The sequence below is a fragment of the Rhinolophus ferrumequinum genome, chromosome 3 (genome assembly GCF_004115265.2).
Source record: "Rhinolophus ferrumequinum isolate MPI-CBG mRhiFer1 chromosome 3, mRhiFer1_v1.p, whole genome shotgun sequence".
NCBI classification, from domain to species: domain Eukaryota; kingdom Metazoa; phylum Chordata; class Mammalia; order Chiroptera; family Rhinolophidae; genus Rhinolophus; species Rhinolophus ferrumequinum.
This window is the reverse complement of record NC_046286.1, coordinates 40,688,116-40,710,212: the sequence shown is the minus strand read 5'-3', so window position 1 is coordinate 40,710,212 and position 22,097 is coordinate 40,688,116. Positions and strand designations below refer to the sequence as shown.

Genomic DNA, 22,097 nt, shown 5'->3' with positions numbered 1-22,097 from the left:
GGCCTCGGCCTTTGGCCGGTGGCCACCCGGCCGCCACAGCCGCCCGGGAGTCCGCTCAGTGACGCGCGCCGGCCAGGGCTCTGTTCCGGCCTCCCGGAGCCGCTCGTGCGCAGAAGTCGGACCCACGCTCGCGGCCCCGCCCTCGCGTCTCCTCAAGCTCGCCCTGAGCTTCCAGGCGCTTCCCGACGTTTCCAGAATCGAAACCCAAGGCGCGAGCCCCTCCTCTCAGGCGCAGCGACCGCTTTGAATGGACAAGTGGACTCATGAATTCACCCAGAGACCGGGTTTATTAATGAAGTAAACCGTCTAGCTATACAGTACATGGTGTTTAACAGGGAAGTCGTGAAGAACCTCTGGAGCCCCATCATCTGTAAGAACCCACCACATCTGGCGAGAATTTTATGTTTGGGAAGTTTCTGTAGTTGCGAGGTTTTAGTTATGTTCCAGTTTTGAGGACCACTTAGGACCCGTGAGACATTTTTGTCTCCTCCGTTGGGGAAAAAAAAACACGCATGGGCGAGGGGGCTGTATGTAAGAGAGATATATGTATAAATACACGCACGTAATATACGCGCACAAGTACTGCCACTGGCCTGGGGCTCTGAAAACCGCTTGGCTGGGCCCCGGGGGCTCAGCGCGCGGGCAGCTCCGCGCTCCGTCCGCCGGCGGGCAGGGGCGGCGCCCTATGCAGATGAGGAGGGTGTGGCGAACGCGCTGCGCCAGGGCCCCGGAAGCGCGGAGAGGCCCGGTATAAAAAAAGTACTGAAGACGTTTCCCTCGCATAAGTGCTAAAGCTCCAGAGACCGGAGCGTGTGCGGCGGCGGCAACAGTAGTAGGAGCCGCCACCTCTAGGACCACCGCAGCTGAGACGGCAGCAGCGCGGGCGGGGGCGAGAGGCGGGAGTGGCCAGCTCAGGCGGCTGGGGTCTGGGAAGGACTAAGTCGCTCGCCGCTGCCTGGAGCGCAGTCGCAGCTCCTGGAAGTGTTGCCCCTTCGCGGTTCCTCGCTCGCTGCGCTCCTAGAAGGGGCGGCCGTCTCCAGGTGACACAGACGGGACTCCCGCTTGCGCTTTCCAGATGCATCAGAGATACTTTTGGTGCGGGGCTGCTCTGCGGGGCGCGGTGCGCGCGGCTGGGGACAGGAGGGGCTGGGGAGGAAGAGTCTCAGAGGAGTCAGTCCCCAAGTCGGTCAGGGAGCGAACCGGGGAGGGGGCGCGCTCTTTCCTCTACGGGCTCCTGTTCGCAGCCAGGCGTCCTCACCTAGCTTCTTCTCCCCTCTTTTTTTTTTTTCCTTTCTTCTTTTAGGACCGACCAGGGCCAAGTGGCATTCGGCGGGCACTTCATGGCGGAAGGCGAGGGGTACTTTGCCATGGTCGAGGACGAGCTGGCCGGCGGCCCCTACATCCCCCTGGGCGGCGACTTTAGCGGCGGCGAAGTCGTCGTCAGCGGCGGTTTCGGCGGGCATTGCTTGGACTATTGCGAAAGCTCCACGGCGCACTGCAACGTGCTGAACTGGGAGCAAGTGCAGCGGCTGGACGGCATCCTGAGCGAGATCATCCCGATCCACGGGCGCGGCAACTTCCCCACGCTCGAGCTGCAGCCGAGCCTGATCGTGAAGGTGGTGCGGCGACGGCTGGCGGAGAAGTGCATCGGCGTCCGCGACGTGCGCCTCAACGGCTCGGCCGCCAGCCATGTCCTGCACCAGGACAGCGGCCTGGGCTACAAGGACCTGGACCTCATCTTCTGCGCCGACCTGCGCGGGGAAGAGGAGTTTCAGACTGTGAAGGACGTCGTGCTGGACTGCCTGTTGGACTTCTTACCCGAAGGGGTGAACAAAGAGAAGATCACACCACTCACGCTCAAGGTAAAGCCCCCCGACTTGGGCTGGGGTCCGCACCCGGGCTGGGCTGGGGTGCGGCGGGCCGAGGGAAAGGGGTTTTCAGAGGGACTTGTGTTTGATGCCACAGATCTGCGGCCGTGACAGCTTTGGGCGCGCTTATTTACTTTGCTTTTGATTTAAAAAAGAAAAATGAGTCAAGTAAGGTGCGTGGAACAGTGTTGAGCGTTGTACTTGACTTGGTGCTTCAGCGCCACAATTCTTCTGCTTCCTCCTCTGCCCTCCCTCCTCTTCCTTCTCCTTATTTTTTAACTCTTGGCTTTCCTTGCTTGAGCCTTGTTCAGAGTAGATTCTAAGTGGAAGAATGAAATGATGTAAATCATTTTTTGAGTCATTTTATGATGTAGCCTTTGAGAAAATAGCAGCCTGAAGCAGAACCAAGTCAGTGAGCTTATTGTATTGGAAAATGTGAATAGGTTTCCTAGCTGCATTTAGCTGACTCTGTGTGTTTAGGATAAATGTGGTGCTTCTCCGGGTTGGTTCATTTGTTAAGGTATAGTGGGTCCCCCCTCCCTACTTTGGTTCAAAGCGCGTTTTATATGTTTAGTTAAAATTGTCTGAGGAATCAGCCTCCCAGAATGTCCTAATATAGTTCATTTTGATTGTAACTGCTGAGTACCCCTAGAAGGACAGACAAGATACTGATCACATCTGTTGCCTCAGGGGGAGAAGAACTGGGTGACTAGAGACAAGGATGAGAGGCAGACTAACTTTTCACTGTATCCTCTTCTGTCTTTTGATTATTGTGTGGATATTGTGTGAATGTTGTACCTGTAAGACCATTTTCAAAAAATAACACTTCAAAAGTCAGACAAGACAACAGAACCTCTCAGTCCTGTGCTACATCTGCCAAAAGCCTCAAATTATTACTTCTAGTCTCCTTCCCAGACTGTAAAACCACTCGTTAAATGTATTTTTTTTTCTGTTTTCGGAAGACTATTTAAGCCTGTAGGTAGTGTTTTGCTGAAACTTGACAAAACAAAAGGGAAGGAGCAAAATGAATCTCATCTGTGAAGACGTATTTATTTATGATCTTTTCTAGGTATGCTTATCTTCTTGTTTTATCTTTTGAATTGTAGGAAGCTTATGTGCAGAAAATGGTTAAAGTGTGCAATGACTCTGACCGCTGGAGTCTTATATCCCTGTCAAACAACAGTGGCAAAAATGTGGAACTGAAATTTGTGGATTCCCTCCGGAGGCAGTTTGAATTTAGTGTAGATTCTTTTCAAATCAAATTAGACTCTCTTCTCCTCTTTTACGAATGTTCAGAGAACCCAATGACTGAAACATTTCACCCCACGATAATCGGTGAGAGCGTCTATGGTGATTTCCACGAAGCCTTTGATCACCTTTGTAACAAGATCATTGCCACCAGGAACCCAGAGGAAATCAGAGGGGGAGGCTTGCTTAAGTACTGCAACCTCTTAGTGAGGGGCTTTAGGCCTGCCTCTGATGAGATCAAGACCCTTCAGAGGTATATGTGTTCCAGGTTTTTCATCGACTTCTCAGACATTGGAGAACAGCAGAGAAAACTGGAGTCCTATTTACAGAACCACTTCGTGGGGTTGGAAGACCGCAAGTATGACTATCTCATGACCCTTCATGGAGTGGTAAATGAGAGTACAGTGTGCCTGATGGGACATGAAAGAAGACAGACTTTAAACCTTATCACAATGCTGGCTATCCGGGTGCTAGCTGACCAAAATGTCATCCCTAATGTGGCCAATGTCACTTGCTATTACCAACCGGCCCCCTATGTAGCAGATGCCAACTTTAGCAATTACTACATTGCACAAGTCCAGCCAGTATTCACATGCCAGCAACAGACATACTCCACTTGGCTACCCTGCAATTAAGAATTATTTTAAAATGTCCTGTGGGGAAGCCATTTCAGACAAGAAAGGGGGGGAGGGAAGGCTGAATGACCCAGCCCTGATTAGGGACGTGTTTTGTGCAATGATGATCTGCTCCTGGTTTTAAGCTTGGCAAAGCTTGTGGATCCTTTCATAGGTATGGGAGCGTGATCTCCAAATGATCCCCACCCACCAGCAACCTACCCACCCGGTCCTCCTATCCAATTGGATTCTATCCTGAAACAAAAGAGACCTGTCATTCAAAGCAAACAGGTTCTCCTAAAATAACATGGGAAAAAAATGCTTGATGACAATATGGGTTTGCAGTACCTTGCTCCCATAGCTTTGCCGTAAGAAAGAAAAGTGAAGTTTCTCATAAGATGGAATTCACAAAAGGGAAAATAGAAAGGATAAAAGGTTTCCCCTCAACTTAATTATCAAATCAGAAATTCATATAGTAACAACACAAGAAGAAGGGGAACTCCGACATTGGGTTTACTACCTGAGGCTTGTAGCAAGTACTTTCTGTTAAATTATTCTATTGTGCTAACAGAAACGGCTTGCTCTAAATGAACAGTAGTAGGTTGGTGCAGTTTTCATAACAAACAGCAGAACTATGATGACACAATCCATTATTTCCAGCTGCATGCATAGCTCGCATTTTTAAAATGTGAAAATGCAAGCAAAAACAGCTGTAGCAAAGAAAGTAATGCTCAAGGACCAAAGATTTAACAGATAAAAATACCCAAGTAGAAGAGATATAGTAGAATATATAAAGAGTTACTATATTTGTTACACGCCAATATACATCAAAGTGCCTGTTGCCTTTTGAAAATTTGGAGTGGAAAACTTTTAAGGTTTAATGATTATTTTATTTTATCAGGGACTAAAGAAGAAAATAAAACAACACATAAGCTTGTGAATGGTGGAGGAAATGCCCTATTTTTTCTTGGCAAATACTTGTATAAAGTTAACATTGTTGGTGTGACATTATCATAGATACATATGTATGTGTATGTATATTATGTGTGTATATATTCATATTTGTGACGAATATATACACACAAAACATTGACTATGGTCTAGAATAATGTAGCAAATAGGAAATGTTTAAATACTGTGTTTTTATGTTTTCAACAGGATGACCTGAGATGTGGGCATATTGCATTGATGAATTAAAACCCACATCTAAAAATATTAAAGCAAATGAAGGAGGAAAACAAGTAATATATTTGATAGGAAGAGCAGAAATTATACATTTTTAGTGAGTGTTTTTCCTTTTTATGTGAGCCATAGAATTCCACAAATGGGAGAATATTTGTTTGGCAGAGCACTCTTTTTTTTATACTGAAGTGCCATTTTGACAGTTTGAACCCTTTTATTTTTTTGTAATACTTGCATGCTTCCATGGTGTATAATCCAGTGGATCATTGATCAGTGATAGTCTATTTAAATCCCTGACTGCTAAAAATAACTTCTGGTGATCTGAACACTACTTATTAATATTTAAATAAATTTTTTAATGAATGCATTCTGCATTACAGGACCACTAGAATTTAGTAAATGTGAAATGACCCTTTTTAAAGAGTATTTGCACAATTGCCTAAAATTTATATATGAGATATATATTATATATAAAATTTTATAAATTCATGCCAATATGAAACATCTCTAATCTGGTTGTCACACTGCATTTAAATATTTAGTACTGTACTTTAAATTCAATCACTTTGCATTGACTCAAATCCAACTTTATATTCTCTTTCCCAGTTATACCTTTGTGAAATGAACTGGTATTACTATTTCAGTTCAATGACAGCTAGTCCTGACACCATCCCTTCTCCCAGCCCTTAATTCCTTTGGACACTGGTCTCTGGAAATCAATTTGTTAAAAACAAAACTAACACATAAAAACCTTCCCTTTGTATTGTGAAATAGCCACGTAATCCTTATCAACTCTGGATGAATGCTTACTATGATAATTTCTCTGAAGAACCAACCAGTTTTTTATGGCCAGTTAAAGAGGGATTGGGGAAGAGAATAGCATCATCCTATTGGCAGTGTAATTTGTTTGTTATCTGGGCATCACTCAGATGCTCAGTGCTAAATTAATCCACCTGAACTACCTTTTGCACATCTTTCTTTGAAGCCTTAACAGGAACTTGATGGGTTTGCTGTAGCAGCTTCCCTGTGAATTCTGTCCTAGCTGTAACAGCTACTGCACTGCCACTCACTGCTTCCTAGGGAACTCTTCCTTTTCCCATGTTGGCTCAGTCTCCTTCACTCCAGCCCTGGGTTTGAAAAATTAATTGTGAATTCCCAGGAAATACTAGTCCATTTGCAGAATAAGCCTGATACTTAACTATCAGAAACCAGAGCTCCTCCTGTTTACCTGTTTGGAAGTTTTCTAAAAGAAAACTAAGGGAATGCTCGGGAACATCGGAGCAGCTGGTAATCTGCCTTCATCCTTCTCATCCTCTCTTGACAAATGAGTTGTCCACTATTTTTAAAGGAATCTGGAGGTCTCTGGCTCTGCCATGGCAACAACCTGCTATTAATTTATGACACAGATTTTTGTTTGGAGCGGCCTTATTTGATAATACACTTTTCATTTGTTTTCTCAAATATTTATGTTCTTGCTTATTCCACGGTTGGTAGCATAGTTGAAAGTGCCAGCACCCGGCATTCAGATAGAACAGGCTGTACTCAAGACAACCTTCGGCATTTATACTTTAAAACTTACATAATTTATTTCTATTTTGTATGTACTATAGTCTTGTGCATATGTAGTTGAACAAACAGTGGAATATATGTCTTTCTTTGTGGATGTGTGGCCTAAAAATTTGAATGTCTGGTGAAAGAGATCCATGTGTATAGGTCAGAGAAAAGAACAGTTCTCAACTCCTGATTAGTGCCTGTGATTTGCTTGCTTTTGTGTTTATCCAGCCTACTGTGCTATTATTTTAAAACAGGAAGAAGTTTTATCTTCTAGAGAGGCTCTTTTCACCTGTCCAGTCTGGCATGTCAGGACATTTCACCCATGACAATGCCTATTAAAAAGTTTACTTAGTTTGCAGTAAATCTAGTTGCTTCAAGAAGTCCTACTTTGCTAGGACTTTTCCCTTCCAGGAATGAGATCAAGTATCTGCTCACTTTGATACTGGGTGGACTATTTTAACATGGTTCCAAAAATAGGCAAGGATGGAAGAATATCTGTAAGCCAAACCAAGGAGGAAATGCAAAGAAAAGTGAACATACTGTTTTGCCACCTCTGTTTGCTTAATGTTGGTTGCTTTACTGTGCATAAAGTTGTTTTCAATGCAATGCTTGTCAAATAAATATTGTGAACTATTTTGTAAATGAAATGTATTATGTTGAAAGCTGTCAGCAGTTCAAAAATAAGCTTTTTTGTTGTTTGAAGACAAAGTGTATTAGATGAAACCAAAAAGTTAAAAAAAAATAATTTTATATATAGTACCTATTTGAATATAATCTTTAAGATTTCTTATAGCATAGCCTTTTCAGTGCTACGAAAGAATCTCTATGTAATATTTTGTTGTAATAATGGCTTGCAAACAAAGTACGTGGTAAAAGTACAAAGTTGGAAGATGTCAAGATAACTGGCAAGACTTGCTGCAAAAGTCTTGCGGAATGGAGGAGGCTCTGCCCGCTGGCTGTCTCTCTCTCCAACCTCTCTCCAACCATTGCCTGCTCTGAGACGTCCTGTTGCAGCAAGCTGCACCTTGGGTCACTCTTTTGGAATATTGACTTTAGACTGTGCCACAGGCAGAAAAGGAGTTGATGGAGAATGGACTCTTAAAAACTGACATGTTTGAATCAGTGCTAGAGGGAACAGATCGTGAATTTTGTTTACAGCATCCAATATTTGGATTTTTTTTTTTTGTAAATAAAAAGAAGTTATTTTTTTCTATTCATTTGTGTCTGTTGTTCTTGGTGTCTGCTGGCTAAAGATCATGTCCTCTGAATCCCAAACTGTGTCCATGAGAAAAGACAAGGCGGTATTTGGAGAAGACCAGCCTTTAGCAACTTTGTGATTGGAGTATAATAAATTAAAACACTCAGCTTTCAGCCAGCCCATCTCTGACTGGCTCATTTAGCTCCAAAATAATTCAATGGGTGCCAAAATTGTTTTCTTTGGGCACTAACTTCGCTGTGTTAAGTGACTCAGAAAAGCTGTTTTCCAATATCGGTAGAGACTCATGGCTCTGGACTACAGGGCGCTAGTAGCCCCGAGTAGGCCTTGGTATTCGTGAGTAGGTCAAGTGCTTGGTATTCATCAGTCATCAGTGATTTTATATACGTTTTCTGTTTGGGGCTCTATACTGTTATTCAGAGGAAAAGTAGAAGGGAGAGCAATCATAGCATCTAATATGTTGTCTCGCGTGTGTGTGCCTGTGCTGAGTGCAAAGAAATCACCCTTTTGACTAGCATTTACATGATCTCACCTGTTCAGATCACCAGGGGGCATGCATTTATTTTTTAATTAAATATTTTCTTTGTGTAATTTTGGAGACTTTCTCAATCCTAGTAGCATGAGAATTTGGTAATCCTAGGCTATTAAAGGACCTACTGGTGGTTTTTAAAAATAGTTAGAGTCTTGATGTTAGATGGAATGCATACTTGACACTACATCTATGAAAGAGCCACTCCTGGTATTAAAAGACAGCCTCCCACACATACACATCATAAAAATACAAGGTGGTTATTTTGTTTGATACAAGGGTAATTTTGTGTCATTCTCATCTTCTTTTGTTGCAACCTCTTCATCCATCTGCACCAGTCCCTCATCTGTCTGTGGTCATCATAATTCTTTTTAAACAAGGTTTGAATAAGTGCAGTACATATTAAGCTCCTCCTAGACTTAGATACACCCAGCTATTTCTGGTTGAATTACCAGGCTGCATTTAGCGAAGCCTAGAGAGAACCCACCCTTCCTTTCCTTAGGAACCTCATGCCCTAAACATTCAGTTCTTTAAGAAGAAAAACAAAAGACAAAAATTAATACCCAAAAGCAAAAACAAGGAAATTAAAATCATGGTCTTTAAATATAAGGTAGAATAAGAACTATTAAAATCATCAAATACTTCAGAAATTAAACTATAATTTCCTTCTTAGAACCAAGCTTGAAGTAAATGACATGAATGTCCTTCAGTATGATAGCAAATATATTTAGGTAGTAGAGGCGGGGAGATATTTTAAAATGACAGTGGCTTTTACCATGCAAGGCCCAGATCTTGGTTTCCAATGCCAGGCTCCAAAAACGGGAACTAGGTCTCCTTGGACAAACGGCTTAATTTAGGGCTGGGGCAGGGAATATACCAGAGGAATCTGGAGCACCTGTAGTTCCAGAAGGTATGTAGTTCCAGATATGCTGAAAAACAAAACAAAAAACAAAAAAACACAGCAATGAGCGGCACGTCAAAAGGACACAGGTGCCAGCTGAAAGAGTTCCAATGGCCGAAGCTTGAATAATTTGAGCAATGAAATAAGTAGCATTGGCTTATAACTCAAAATATAAAATACCCATGAGTCCCCACAGATAGAAATAAATGATTGCATGAATAAATAAATAAGGGTAAAGAGACAAGTTTCATGTGCAGAATCTATGCCTCCTCAAGGAGCTGGAGCTTAACTCTCCCTGTATCTCTTGATTGTGGGCTGTGCATAGTGACTTCCTTCCAAAGTGTACAGTATGGAAAAGGGTGAAAAAAGAGTGTCTGTACCATTGGAGAAACCTGACAAACTATAGATGACCATGATCAATATCAACAGTGATAAATCACGAAGATAACATGTATCAGTATGAAGTGATGAAAATGGCACTTTACCTCTGTTGTCTTCCTCCTCAAAACCCATAACCTCTAATCACGAGAAAAGCACCAGACAAATCTAAATTGAGGAAATTCTCTAAAATACTGGACAAGTACTCATCAAAACCAGGGAAATCTGAAAATTACCACAGCCAAGAGGAGCCTAAGGAGACATGGCAACTAAATGTAATGTGGCATCCTGGATGGGATCCTGGAACAGAAAAGGACTTGAGGTAATCTGAATCAAGTATTATTGAAATAATATTTCAGTACTGATTCATTAATTATGACAAATGTACCATACTAATGTAGGACATGGGGAAAGTGGGTATGGGGTATATGGGAACTCTGTACTACCTTCACGATTTTTCTGCAAATCTAAAACTATTCTCAAATAAAAAGTTTATTTAAAAAAAATGGACTGAGTGACCATTCCTTGCTATTTCTAGGGGGAGTGACTCCCTTTGTAAAAATTACAGTGAATAGTTAATTTTATTTTTAACGTCTTATGTACTTAAAGTGTTAGAAGAACATATGAAAGAGTGAAAATAAAATTATGTGTTTTACTTTAAACTTTTAGAAAAGCTTTATCTACAAATTATTAGAGAAAAGAAGGGGGTGAAGAGAGCTGAGCTGTAGGCAATGTTTGTGTGTAAAGTAGTAGGAGGAATTCATGTTACCTTGGAGTTTTAAGGAAAGGATACTAAATGTAGCTACAAACCATTGTCTAAAAGTTCTGACAATAAAGTTTATAAACTTATTGCAATGATGTTGCTAACTTTTTTTTTATATCAGAGGGATTATTTATTATGAATTTGTACCAACTGGACAAACAGTTAACCAAGTTTACTTTTTGGAAGTGCTGAAAAGGCTGCGTAAAAAGTTGGATGACCTGAACTTTTCTCCAACAATTCATGGCTCTTGCATCACGACAATGCACCAGCTCACACAGCACTGTCTATGAGGGAGTTTTTAGCCAGCAAACAAATAACTGTATTAGAACATCCTCCCTACTCACCTGATCTGGCCCCCAATGACTTCTTTCTTTACCTGAAGATAAAGGAAATATTGAAAGGAAGACATTTTGATGACATTCAGGACATCAAGGGTAATAGACAACAGCTCTGATGGCCATTCCAGAAAAAAGTTCCAAAATTGCTTTGAAGGGTGGACTAGACACTGGCATCGGTGCATAGCTTCCCAAGGGGAGTACTTTGAAGGTGACTGTAGTGATATTCAGCAATGAGGTATGTAGCACTTTTTCTAGGATGATTTCGCAAACTTAATTGTCAATCCTCGTAGATACATATTTATAAACATGAAGTACTAAAATGAGCAAGGGGCTAAACTTTCATAACCCAGATATACAGGGAACACTGGAAAGTTGCTTAGGAACTCTTTGTGAGGGAGTAAATGAAATATTTTATTTTGAATGCTAGGAGAGGCTAATATTTAGCAAAATATTGAAATGAATTATTGTTTAATGTAAATAACCTCTTCTATAACTTATCTGCTTACCTAAGCTTCTCATTCAGCATATGAGGTGTTTTTTTTTAAAGTGAAAGGAATCCTGTTTTTATAGTTACTTTCTCACCTCAATCACTGGCATTAGAAATAGTTAAAAATGCAGTTTTAAAAACTAAATACTCTTAGTAATTTTTAAAGCAATAATTCCAGTTTAGCAGTTTATGAATTTAGGGCAAGGCCTGTGCTTTCTTGCTTAGGGACATGGAGCACCCTGGAGGAAAGGAATTTATGCATATGGGACTAAGTTATTTCTAACCTCCATCATGGAAAGTTCCCTTCAGGATCCCCTTCAGAAACTATTGATTTTCCAGCACAGTGTGTACTTATCAGTAATGCCAAGATTTTGTGGCATCATCTGGCCACGTCATTAGAAAACAGCTGAAACCCTTTAAATTTTTTTTTTTTCTCTTAGCAAACTTTGACTTAATGAACTACACGAGGCACTATGGATAACGCTGTTCTATGCATTCATCCTGAGTTGCATGTGCTCTGGAATTTCTTCCTCAATACCTCTTCAAACGAGGTCAAGAAGATCACGGTTCATATGTTCCTCATTTTAATAGGGAATAGTTAAAAACTATTAAAATATCTGTAATTTAGGGTCCAATTATTAGAAAACAGAAGAGGAACGAAATCAGTTTCAAGGCATAAAGGCTGAGTTGACAAATTTAGCAAATAAAAATATAGGATGCTCAGTTAAATTTGAAATTCCGATGAGCAATGATTTTTTTTAAACTATATGTCCTGTGTAATATTTTGGGCATACTTATACTAAAACTTATCTGTATCTGAAATTCTAATTTGGGAGTCCTGTATTTTATCAGGTAATCCTATAACCTATATAGGATTACAAAATAAGGCTGAAAAAGTGTCCTACTACAGTTTGAGCCAAGAACACTTTAGCACTTGTTAATATCTAACTTGAGGTACCATTAAACACTACATTCACTTAAAGTACCCATAGCAGCAAACCCTTTGAAACATGGTTCATTCATTAAATATTTACTGAATGCCTTTTATATGTTTAGCCTTGTACTAGATTCTGAGATCCAAAAGAAGTGAAGGGTTTGGTCCATTGCCCTTTAGAAGGCTAGGTTCCACTTGCAAGTAGAATTTACTTGCTGAAAATTAATTTTTCAGCTGCCCAGCAGTTAATTACTCACGAGGCTTACTTAGTTTTGCATGGGGCACCATAAAGACCCTGTGCACTAATGGAGAGTTTGGTTAAGGGTAATAGCCCTTGAAATGTGCCTTCTTGGAAATTTTCAGAGGCAGAGCTCCCCATAGGTAGCCCCTGTATAGATAGACACTGGCCATTTGCTTGTTTTGCAACAAAGGATAAAGGTAGATGTTTTGCAATTTCTGCCAAGGAAAGTAAAAGTTCTCCCTGAGTTTCTGGACACTTGGGTTCTCTTTTCAAAACCATTGCAAGTATCTTTAGGACATAACTAAAGATATTTTACCTTGAAATTTTATTGCCCTATAATCCTGTTTGCTGCAGCACATTAAAATTCCCTTGAATGTTTCTTCTGTAATCATTTCTAGTTAAATGTCATCTTGAAGTTATCATAATTTAGTCTCTGCTGCTTTTTCCATAGCTGGGAAAGTCCCTCCCTCAGATGCTTCAAGTGCATCAAATGCACCATGCATTTAATGCATCCCAGACTTTATCCGCTCCCAAACTGTGTAAAAGATTTCTTTCTCAGATGCTTCAAATGCACCAAATTAACCTCAGACCTTACCCCTCCTAATTTGTGTAAGACTAGTTGTTTTCAGTCTGGGTATTTATTTAGTTAGGGTAGAGATCTTAGTTAAAGAACATTTATAACTGTCACTGATTATTTATGTGCTCCCTTGGACTGCATGGGGTAGGAGAAATCTGCAGCTTTCACCATTATTAAAACATTTAATACTTCCTCATGCCGTTGGCTTGATACTGTGAAGATTTACAGAGTTATACAAAACTGGCTTCTTTTCACTAGCAGATTTAATTGAAAAGTGACACAAGGATATGAACAAACAAATAAAACACAAATCAGCAGTGAAATTAAGAGATTTGCCAAAATATGAGTGGCCAAGCTCATTCCCACTTTAGGGCGTCTGCCGGTTGTTCCATCTCCTTGGGAAGCTCGTACTCCAGATTTTTACATCTCTTGCTCCCTCACATTATTATTACTATTACTATTATTATTATTATTACTATTATCAGTAGCAGTAGTCGCTACTGTTGTTGAAATGTTTCTTTCTCAGAGAGATCTTCGTTGATCCTCCTACCTAAAATAGCTTTGCCCGGATATTTTTACCAAGTTGCTCTCTACACCATTATCCTGATTTTAGATGTATGCTACCATTACACTTGTCACTACCTGAAATTGTATATACATTGATGTATTTACTTATTTATTTGTCTCCATAGAATGAAAATGCATAAAGGCAAGAACTTGACCTAATTTACTACTGTGTTCATAGTGTCTGAAATAGTGCCTGCTGCATAGGAGGTGCTTGTTAATTTTGGTGAACAAGTGAATAGATGAATCCCATTTGGTTCAAGTGAGAGGTGAAGAGACATATCTAATTGGGAAAGTGTTCAAGAAGATGTGAGAAGAGCGAAGAGTGATCAACACTGTTAAAAATAAGAGAAGTGTCTCAGAGATTGCCTTTTCATTGAAAGAGCATACAGGAGAAGCCAGGTGGAGAACTTCTCGTCTTGAAGCAACTTGGGAGCACTTCATAATAGTAGAGAGATGGTCTCCGTTGGGGATGTTTAGGGCAGGAGTGTTGAAACCTTTTCTTGGTTCCTGAGCTTGAGCAGTTGAGGACAGCGGGCCCATTTGTGTTGACATCATTTGTGTGGCATGGTGCTCAGGAACAAAAGTGACAGGAAGCACATCTTCTAGAGCCTATGGGTCTGTTCTCTTTTTACAAAGCAAAGCTGGCAGCCTCGTAAAGTGAGGATTACAGTCCTGGGCAGTGACTGCACTCATTTTTCATCACCTGCTACATTTCTCAGAAATAAGGAATCTCTGAGAGTGTTCAGAACAGTGAGAAAAAGACTGAGGTCTATCTCATTCTTTAAGTTAGGGTAGAGGGCCATTTGGTGGGGAATGTGCTTTGCTGTTTGAAGAAGGCACATAGATAAAGGGTGGTCTGTACATCAGCCCTTTGTCAAAAGAGACAATCAGCATTTCCACTGGTCAAGCCTCACAGAACAGTCTTGCCCTGGGGCATTATACCAGTTGTGACCATTTCTTACCGATTTTTCAGCAGCGTCCCTATTGTCAGAATGTTGTCCTGTTGTCAGACTCCACGCCTGCCATGTTGTCGCTTAATGTCACAGTAAGGCTTCTGTCTTATAATTGCTAAGTTAGATATTTGGTGCAATAAGCGTCCCGGACTCCAAAAAGGTCATTTAAAAAATAGTTTCAAACTAATTATTGCCACTTGTATACATTAAAACGAATTTGAATTCTTGGATCTTGTCCTTAGTTCTAACCTACTTAACCCATGGCAATTCTCATAAGAAGGGAGATTGATCAAGGAAAATGAAATTGTGTGATATATTTCATAAAAAGTACTGAGCATTTTATATAAAGTTCCCATTATAGAGAAGGTAGGTTTGGAGCTTCTGAATCAACTTAAGGTTTTAAAAGGTTTTTGAGGATACTGTACAAGAGGGGAATATAAAGAGATACCTTTTCCTCATTTCAGAAAAAGGACGACTATCAATATTATTTTTACCAGATAGAGTATGTGCTTACCAGGATTCTGACTCCATGAGAAATTTCTTGTTTTGTTTTGTTTTGTTTTGCTTTCTTCTGCACTCTGTGATCTTTACAGGCCACTTAGAGGAAGGGACCTGACACATGTTGGGTTCTTACACAATAGTGATATCCATTATATTCCTGATTTCACTGAGTGGGAAATGGAATCTAACAGGATTAGCTGTCCAGCTGGGAAGGAGAAGGGGAGGATTCCAAGGCATGTCTTGAACTTTCAGTTCTTTGCTCTCTTCTTCTAACCTCCACAAGCCTTCCAGCTCTCACCCTTGGATGTTCATTGTCAGGGCCACCGTTATTCTCTGTCCTCTGTACTTGAGAGCAACAGAAAGCATTTGTAGTGGTCGCCCAACTGCGGTAGTGTGAACCCTCAGAAAAAAAGTGGCTGTACAATGTAATAGTTCCCCATAGCAGGCCTTACATACGGTGTATAATATCAGCAGTATACATTGAATTTGATGAAATAATTATATTTTCCAGTTAATCATCACAATAATCCTGAGAATTAGCTTAAGACGGCATTACAGTTATCTCTTTTTTCAGGTAAGAAAAATGAGACCTAGAGAGATGAGCTTGTATGTAAGACATAAAGGGCTTTCAAACTCATTCAGAAATTACATGAATGGAGAGTCCATCTCTGTCCGAGACATACGAGGCAAATTGGTCTCCAGGTTTTTCTACAACCCCTCTCCTATCAACCATCTATCCAAAAGGCAGGTGCATCATAGCAACACAGAAGGTAGAAGGTTCAGGAAGAGCATCCAGAGCTTTTCTTAAAGGATAAGATCATGTAAATTACCTATTGTGAGTGGATTACCTTACGGAAAATAAGCATGATTTAAATTTTCAATTGGCAGTAGAATTTAGTAAACTACTTCAGTGCTGTCAAAGCTGTTTTCTGTATGTCCTATTACAGAGAATGGGCCACTTAATCTTTAAATAGTGATCAATTAGCCTGGCTGACGTCACTTCTTACTGACAATGCATGCTACCAGCTGGCTGCTTTTGAATCTTTTTTTAATTTTACTTTGAAGAAAATGTCAGAAAGGGAAGGTAAAGAGTGTAATGAGACATGCTAACCTCTTACAAAATTGAATGCTTTCTATAACTCCTAAAATGTTCATTAGTCTTCTTGTGCTGTAGGCTTATCACACCTGTTTAGTTATGCCATCCCAAACATGTTTCTTATCATTTGTCTCCTAGCTTAAGACTTCTGCTTAATGATGTGATAAGCCCTTCTTGATGCAAAATGTCAAGATTCTTTGTCAGTTGGCAGATAGTTCAGGGTCATGGGGAATAGGTGGGTGTAAGATCAGATCTGTGGACTTGAATTCTAGTTCTGTACTATGATATACTTCTAAAATGGTGCTTGAGGAAACATGCATGCCCAGGTCCTACTCCTAGCAATTTTTATTTAGTGAGCTTCAAGTGAGGCAAGAATATCTATAATTTTTATAAAGTATTTCTGAAGCACAGCTCTGCTGAGAACCTCTGTTTGCAGATGCTGATGGTACCAAATCTATATCACTTGGCCTAGACCCTTTAGAAAGCAGAGACTGAGGCACTGATTATGATCCTAACAGTTTAGTTGCTAAATAAATTCACAGGATGTTAGCATAAGGAACAGATGGGATTCATTTCAACACAGTGTATCACCATGTTGGGTACTGCATCACAGTGTGCCACAAAACAACACAACAAGTGATTCAGCAGGTTTGTTCAATCAGCAGAAGGTTTGCAAGAAGGTACTCAACCTTGGAATAGTACACAGAAGGGAGAGAGGGAGAAAAGGAAAGAGGGGGGAGAGAGGGAGGAAGGGAAGGAGGAAAGGAGGGAGGGAGAGAAGGAGGGAGGGAGGGAGGGAGAGAGAGAGAGGGAGAGAGAGAGAGAGAGAGAGAGAGAGAGAGAGAGAGAGAGAGAGAGAGAGAGAGAGAGAAATTTTCCCACCTGATTTCTCCCTGTCTCCCTTTTCCTACTGGTCAGAGTTCACTCTACTGTAGTTCCAGTTGCCTCATCTGGCCCCTAAGTGGCTGTGCAGGAGAACAGGGTCTCATTTTCTGCAGGGTAGTGCTTCATTAAATTCCAAAGATGGGGTGGATCTGGCAAGAAGTGGGTTGCTGACTCAGAAAGAGAGAAAGAAGGTGGTCAAGGTTTGTGTCCTACAACGCAATATTGTCACTGGAGATAAGGAAGAGAACACTAAGAGATTATTTCAGCATGTCATGGAGATAGAGCTCGATTTAAAGAAGGAATGAGAGATTAGGGGAGGATAGGAGCCAGAGAAAAGGTATTGAGAAAAGAAAAATTGGTGTTGAATATTGTTCATTGGCACTTGACATCTCTTCCCATTTTTCTGCGCTTTCCTCTATATCCCCGGAATTAGGAAACAAAGAACTTCATTTGCCAGAATTGCTTGCAGCTCAGGCTCTGGCTGAAATTCAGGTTTTGCCAAAAGAAAGCACTGGCATGAGATGTGGCAGAGAGTCACATCTTCAGGCACTGTGGTGCCTCCATGTAGGCTCCTGTGGATGTATGTACTGGCTACCGCAGTAGTTTTTGTAGCTCTAGATTTCTGCTATGGTGATATGATTTTAAACCCAAAAGTCCAATAGGACTTTCTGATGTCCCCTCCTTTAGTCCTTTCAAAGATTTTGTAAGTACAAAGATTTTGTACCCTCTTACTGCGTTAAAAAAAAAAATCCTTTATGATGGAAATATCTGGAGCCGTTTCTGTTTCCTATAATGCAGTCAGACCGTCAGTAGCGCTGAGAGCAAAGTAGGCTTTGTGGGAGCCTCTTCTCCATCCATCATCAGTCTAGGAATTGGGAAGTCAGCACCGGTAAGGTTCCGTGGTTGGAAGAACACAGAATGTGGGGTGAAGCTTTCAGGTTTGAATTCTGGTCCCACCACCTGCAATGTAATTAATTTAGACAAGGTGATTGACCTCTTTGGGTTTTTGTTTTCTCAACATCACAAATGTACTAATACTAAGGAACTACATAACTTAGATCATTGCTATACAGACTTCATGCGATAATGGATATACAAATTCTTCTAACAGCTGTAATATGTTTTAAATCTGAAAACTTTACAGTATCAGTACTTTAAGTCATGCATATTGTACATTGTCATCTGGACTGGAATGAATCTGCTCAAATAGTTCTTGCCAGGGACAAGAGCAATTTGTTCAATATTGCATCCCCAGTTCTTAATGCAGAGCTTGACCTGCAGTAGGTGCTTGATAAATGTTTAGGGCATGAATGAATGAAAGATGCTTGGCAGCTTAGATCCAGACTGTAAGTTGCGGGTGGGAAAGTAAGAGTAGACCAATGTTAGATTTCACTCATAAGACTGGCTAACACTGTGCTCTGTAGGGTAGGTTGAAAGCATTTAAGGGACTCCTCGATCAGTTCCTGCTCCCTTTTTGTTGGTGATCTAATCAAGTATTTGGAACTTTTCATTTCATTGCCTTCAATAGATGTTTGAAGCACTCCTCAATATGCAAAGTCTTCTGACCAAATCTTATTGATGCAATGGAAATTCAATTATTAAAAACCCATGGAGAATGTAAGAATGTATACCTCCATTTCTCACGTGTCTGTCTGATGAAGTAGTACTGTGCAGTCTCAATTTTCTGTGTATCAGGATCTCCCTTTAACCAGTTTGTCTGATGAGAAAACATGTTTACATCATCACATATTTATTATTCTTTGAAACATTCACAAAACAATTTTGAAACTTACTACTAGCAATAAATGCTATTTCCTACTCTATGATAGTCTATCCTATTCTATTCTGTTTAATTTTTGTAAAATGCTGGTTGTGATCCACCAAATTGATTCCACAAATCACATGTGTTACCACCTGTAGTTTGAAAAATATTGGTGTAAAACATATTAGAACTAGAATTAATAACTATGACTTCTAATAATGTTCTTACCTTACATTTCTGTAACAGACTATATGTGTGTGTGTGTATATATATATGCATATATATATATATATGTATATGCACACACACATATATATATACATATATATATATTACGATGTGTACTATGACTTCTATTTAACATAAGAGGAAATGATGAACTACATCTTCTTACTCCAAAGTACACTGGTATTTCTGTTATGCATCTAGTGCTGTGTTTTTGATACAGCCTTAATAAGCTTTGTTATTTGGTACAAGTCATTTTTTTCCTCTACATCTCAGTTGCCCCGTTTATAAGTAATTTGAGGGTAGGCTGTGGTGGAGGAGTGGGGGAAGTGTATGAGCATAAGATTGGAATTGGGCTAGTTCTCTGCCTTGATCTTGACTGAAAGAGTAACATTTATAAGTAGGACATATATTTTCAACTATTTAAAATTTCTTTCTTTCTCTTCTTATAATAACAACAATAGCAAAAATCAGAGTTTAGCGTTTATTGAGCACTCCTTCTAGTTCAGCAGGAACAGCTCATCTCTCCTCTATCAGGGTGGCTTGAAAGCTGGGCTGGAGCCATTGGAAGGCTGTTTGCTCACAGGCCTGGCAGTTCATGCTGGTTGTTGTCTGGTCTGGGAAGACTGAAACACTTGAGACCAAAATAGCTGGCACTCCTCAGCCCCTCTCTCTCTCTGTGGTCTTTCCACGTGATCTCTGCAGTGTGGCAGATTCAGCTTAGCCTGACTTACTGCAGAGCTGCTCAGGGTTTCCAAGGTGCATGTCCCAAAGGAGAGAGCCAGGTGGTTTCTAATCTAGCCTCTGAAGTTGTACAGGATCATTTCTGCCATACCTTGTTTTTAAGAAATAAATCACTTTGGGAATTCGACTCTTCTTTATGATGGGAGGAGTGTCAAAGAATTTGTGAACATATAGTAACACCTCCACGCTTTGATTAACCTGACTGGGGACAGCAAAAGGCTAATAATGTGGTTGGGTACCATATAACTAAATTTGGGCAGTAAGCTTGGGGCTGGACAAGAACTAAAGTGGTTGAGCTGGTCTGAATGGGTCTCCAGACTGATTGGATTAAACCCACCTGTCTCACTTTGTTTCTATCTCCCACCCCAGTACCCAGCTGGCATTGGGAAATCCTCCAGACTTCTAGCCTAGTCCATGAGTTTTGAAAAGGCATTTGGAGTTGGGAATGGAAAAACATATTTACATATAGACTAGGTGACTCTGAAGAGGGGGAGGGTGGCTGGATTCAAGAGGGTGGCTTGAGAGGAAGGGGTTAAGGATTCTTCCACCAAAATGTCATGTATATCAAAATGTCATCCTAGGTATGTGTGTTAAAAAATGTGTATACCTCCCTTCAAAAGATCATATCAGTAATAGGTATGCGTGATAGTAAAAATATGTACATCTCCCATCAAAAGATCATATCAATAATAGATATGTGTTTGAATAAAAATATGTACTTTTTCCATAAGCATTTTCTTACTCATAAGTTAATTGATGTCCTAAAAGAAGAGTATAGCGAATGAACATTAAAATCACTTTCTTCTTTCCTCCTCCCCAACATTTCAAATAAAGTAAATTTATAACATGTATTTTAGTAAAAACTCGTTTCTATAAATAATAAAGCACTGGTAAAAGAATTCCCTCTTAGTAACCTACTCCATTGAGGTGGTAGAACTAAATGATTTATATAGCTTTCATTTAAGTCATGATTTTTAAAAGTGTATCTGTTCCTGAAATTATTCTAAATTCTAGTTTATAGACTAATAACAGCCTCCTTTGAAATTTGATAAGTAATTTAAAACCAAGAAGCCAAGAAGAATGAAGGACATTTGGAAGTTGTTCAGAGGAGAGTCTTAAAGATGATTAAAGGATTGAGAAATGTGACCCAAGAAAGTATAATTTATTGAGATTATTCAACTTTGACAGGCCAGAGTTTGAGAGGATGACTCAGTTCGACTTCTGTTGACCGGAACTCTCTCCCGTGCTTCACCATGCACAGCAGCACGATGCCAAGGGATGTCCGTGATTGGGATTCTAGAGTAATGAACGTTTCTATAACGGTTTTGATTCCATCTCTATCTCCTGTCACCAAGTTTAAATTTTACTAAGTGTAATTGTAGTGCCTTCTAATACTTTGAAAATACTTAATCCATGGAACCCTTATTCTCAGACCAAGCCAGATAGTAGAGTTTTTACATTCTAAACTCTTGAACAGGAAGGTGCCTTGCTGTTTATTGATCTAGCTGAGTCAGGAGGCTAATTTTGGTTAGTTTTTGTAAAAAAAGAAAAGAAAAGAAAAGAAAAAAAGGCAGTCTATAAAAATCAAACTTATAAGTAATCATTATAATTTAATTTCAAGGCTGGTTATTAAATAATTTTCAAGTACTGGTTGCTAATTGATTTTTCTCTCCCTAGAATGACTTAAATATGGTGTACCTTAAGGCATGGAAGACAGAAATGATCTGCATATTTCTTTGGAGACCAAAATCATCTGAATTTTCTTTTCTTAGTCTTTTTTTTCCATTTATGTTAAGAACTTTTCAACATTTCAATAAAAAAAGCTTATTTGCAAGTTTATAGATTGCCTATGAATATTCTACAACTCACACATGCATGGTTTAAGTCCATAAAAGACAGTTAGTACTGTTACATTTACTGAGAACTTGTTGCATAGTTATGTTTCCTAATTACTACCTTAGCAAACATTATTTTTGGGAGTTTTTCCTATAATCAATCAGCTTACTATTTTGATAGCCATTATGTAAGTGGTTAATTAAATTGCGTTGTGTAATATGCATTCTTGCTCCTGATATATTTTCTTGATCTTAAAACCAAATGTCTCTGTGGTAAATGCATTACACATAGAAAAGACCTTAGACCTACTTCTTGTAAATCAGTTTCCTTTTATGAGTTTCCAGTTGTGATCTTATTATAATTTGTTAGGCAATGGGAGAAAATTTTAGTTGGATTTCAGAAGTGTATTCTACTTAGTGTATTACTGTGGTAATGAGGCATTCACTTAAGGTATCTTCAATATATCCTGTAGGCCCAGATTTTCTAATTCTCAGAGTCATCAAATCTGATAAATTACATATATTCACATGCCTATGAATGCCCTACAAGTGGATGTAAGGGCTATACTCAGAAAAAATGTTGGATGCTTGTATCTCCTTCATTGTGGTGCATTTAAGAGGAAATATGGCAGTATCTATCCCAGGCACGTGAGCATTTATAATCTACTGGAAAACGTGGAGAGTTCACAAACCATGAGT

At 40.0% G+C, this 22,097-nt stretch overlaps 1 protein-coding gene across 2 annotated transcripts; it reads left to right on the top strand.

The window, feature by feature from the left end:
* The first annotated feature begins 754 nt into the window (after positions 1-754).
* Positions 755-7,679, top strand: TENT5A (terminal nucleotidyltransferase 5A). Of its 2 annotated transcripts, none has more exons than XM_033102753.1 (3): positions 755-1,040; positions 1,304-1,862; positions 2,975-7,679. In XM_033102753.1, exons 2-3 carry the CDS (start codon positions 1,341-1,343, stop codon positions 3,749-3,751), a joined length of 1,299 nt encoding a protein of 432 aa, XP_032958644.1. In that variant the 5' UTR covers positions 755-1,040; positions 1,304-1,340; the 3' UTR covers positions 3,752-7,679. The 2 variants fall into 2 exon arrangements, with proteins under 2 accessions (XP_032958644.1, XP_032958643.1); XM_033102752.1 differs by having other exon boundaries at positions 803-1,095.
* Positions 7,680-22,097: the final 14,418 nt, after the last annotated feature.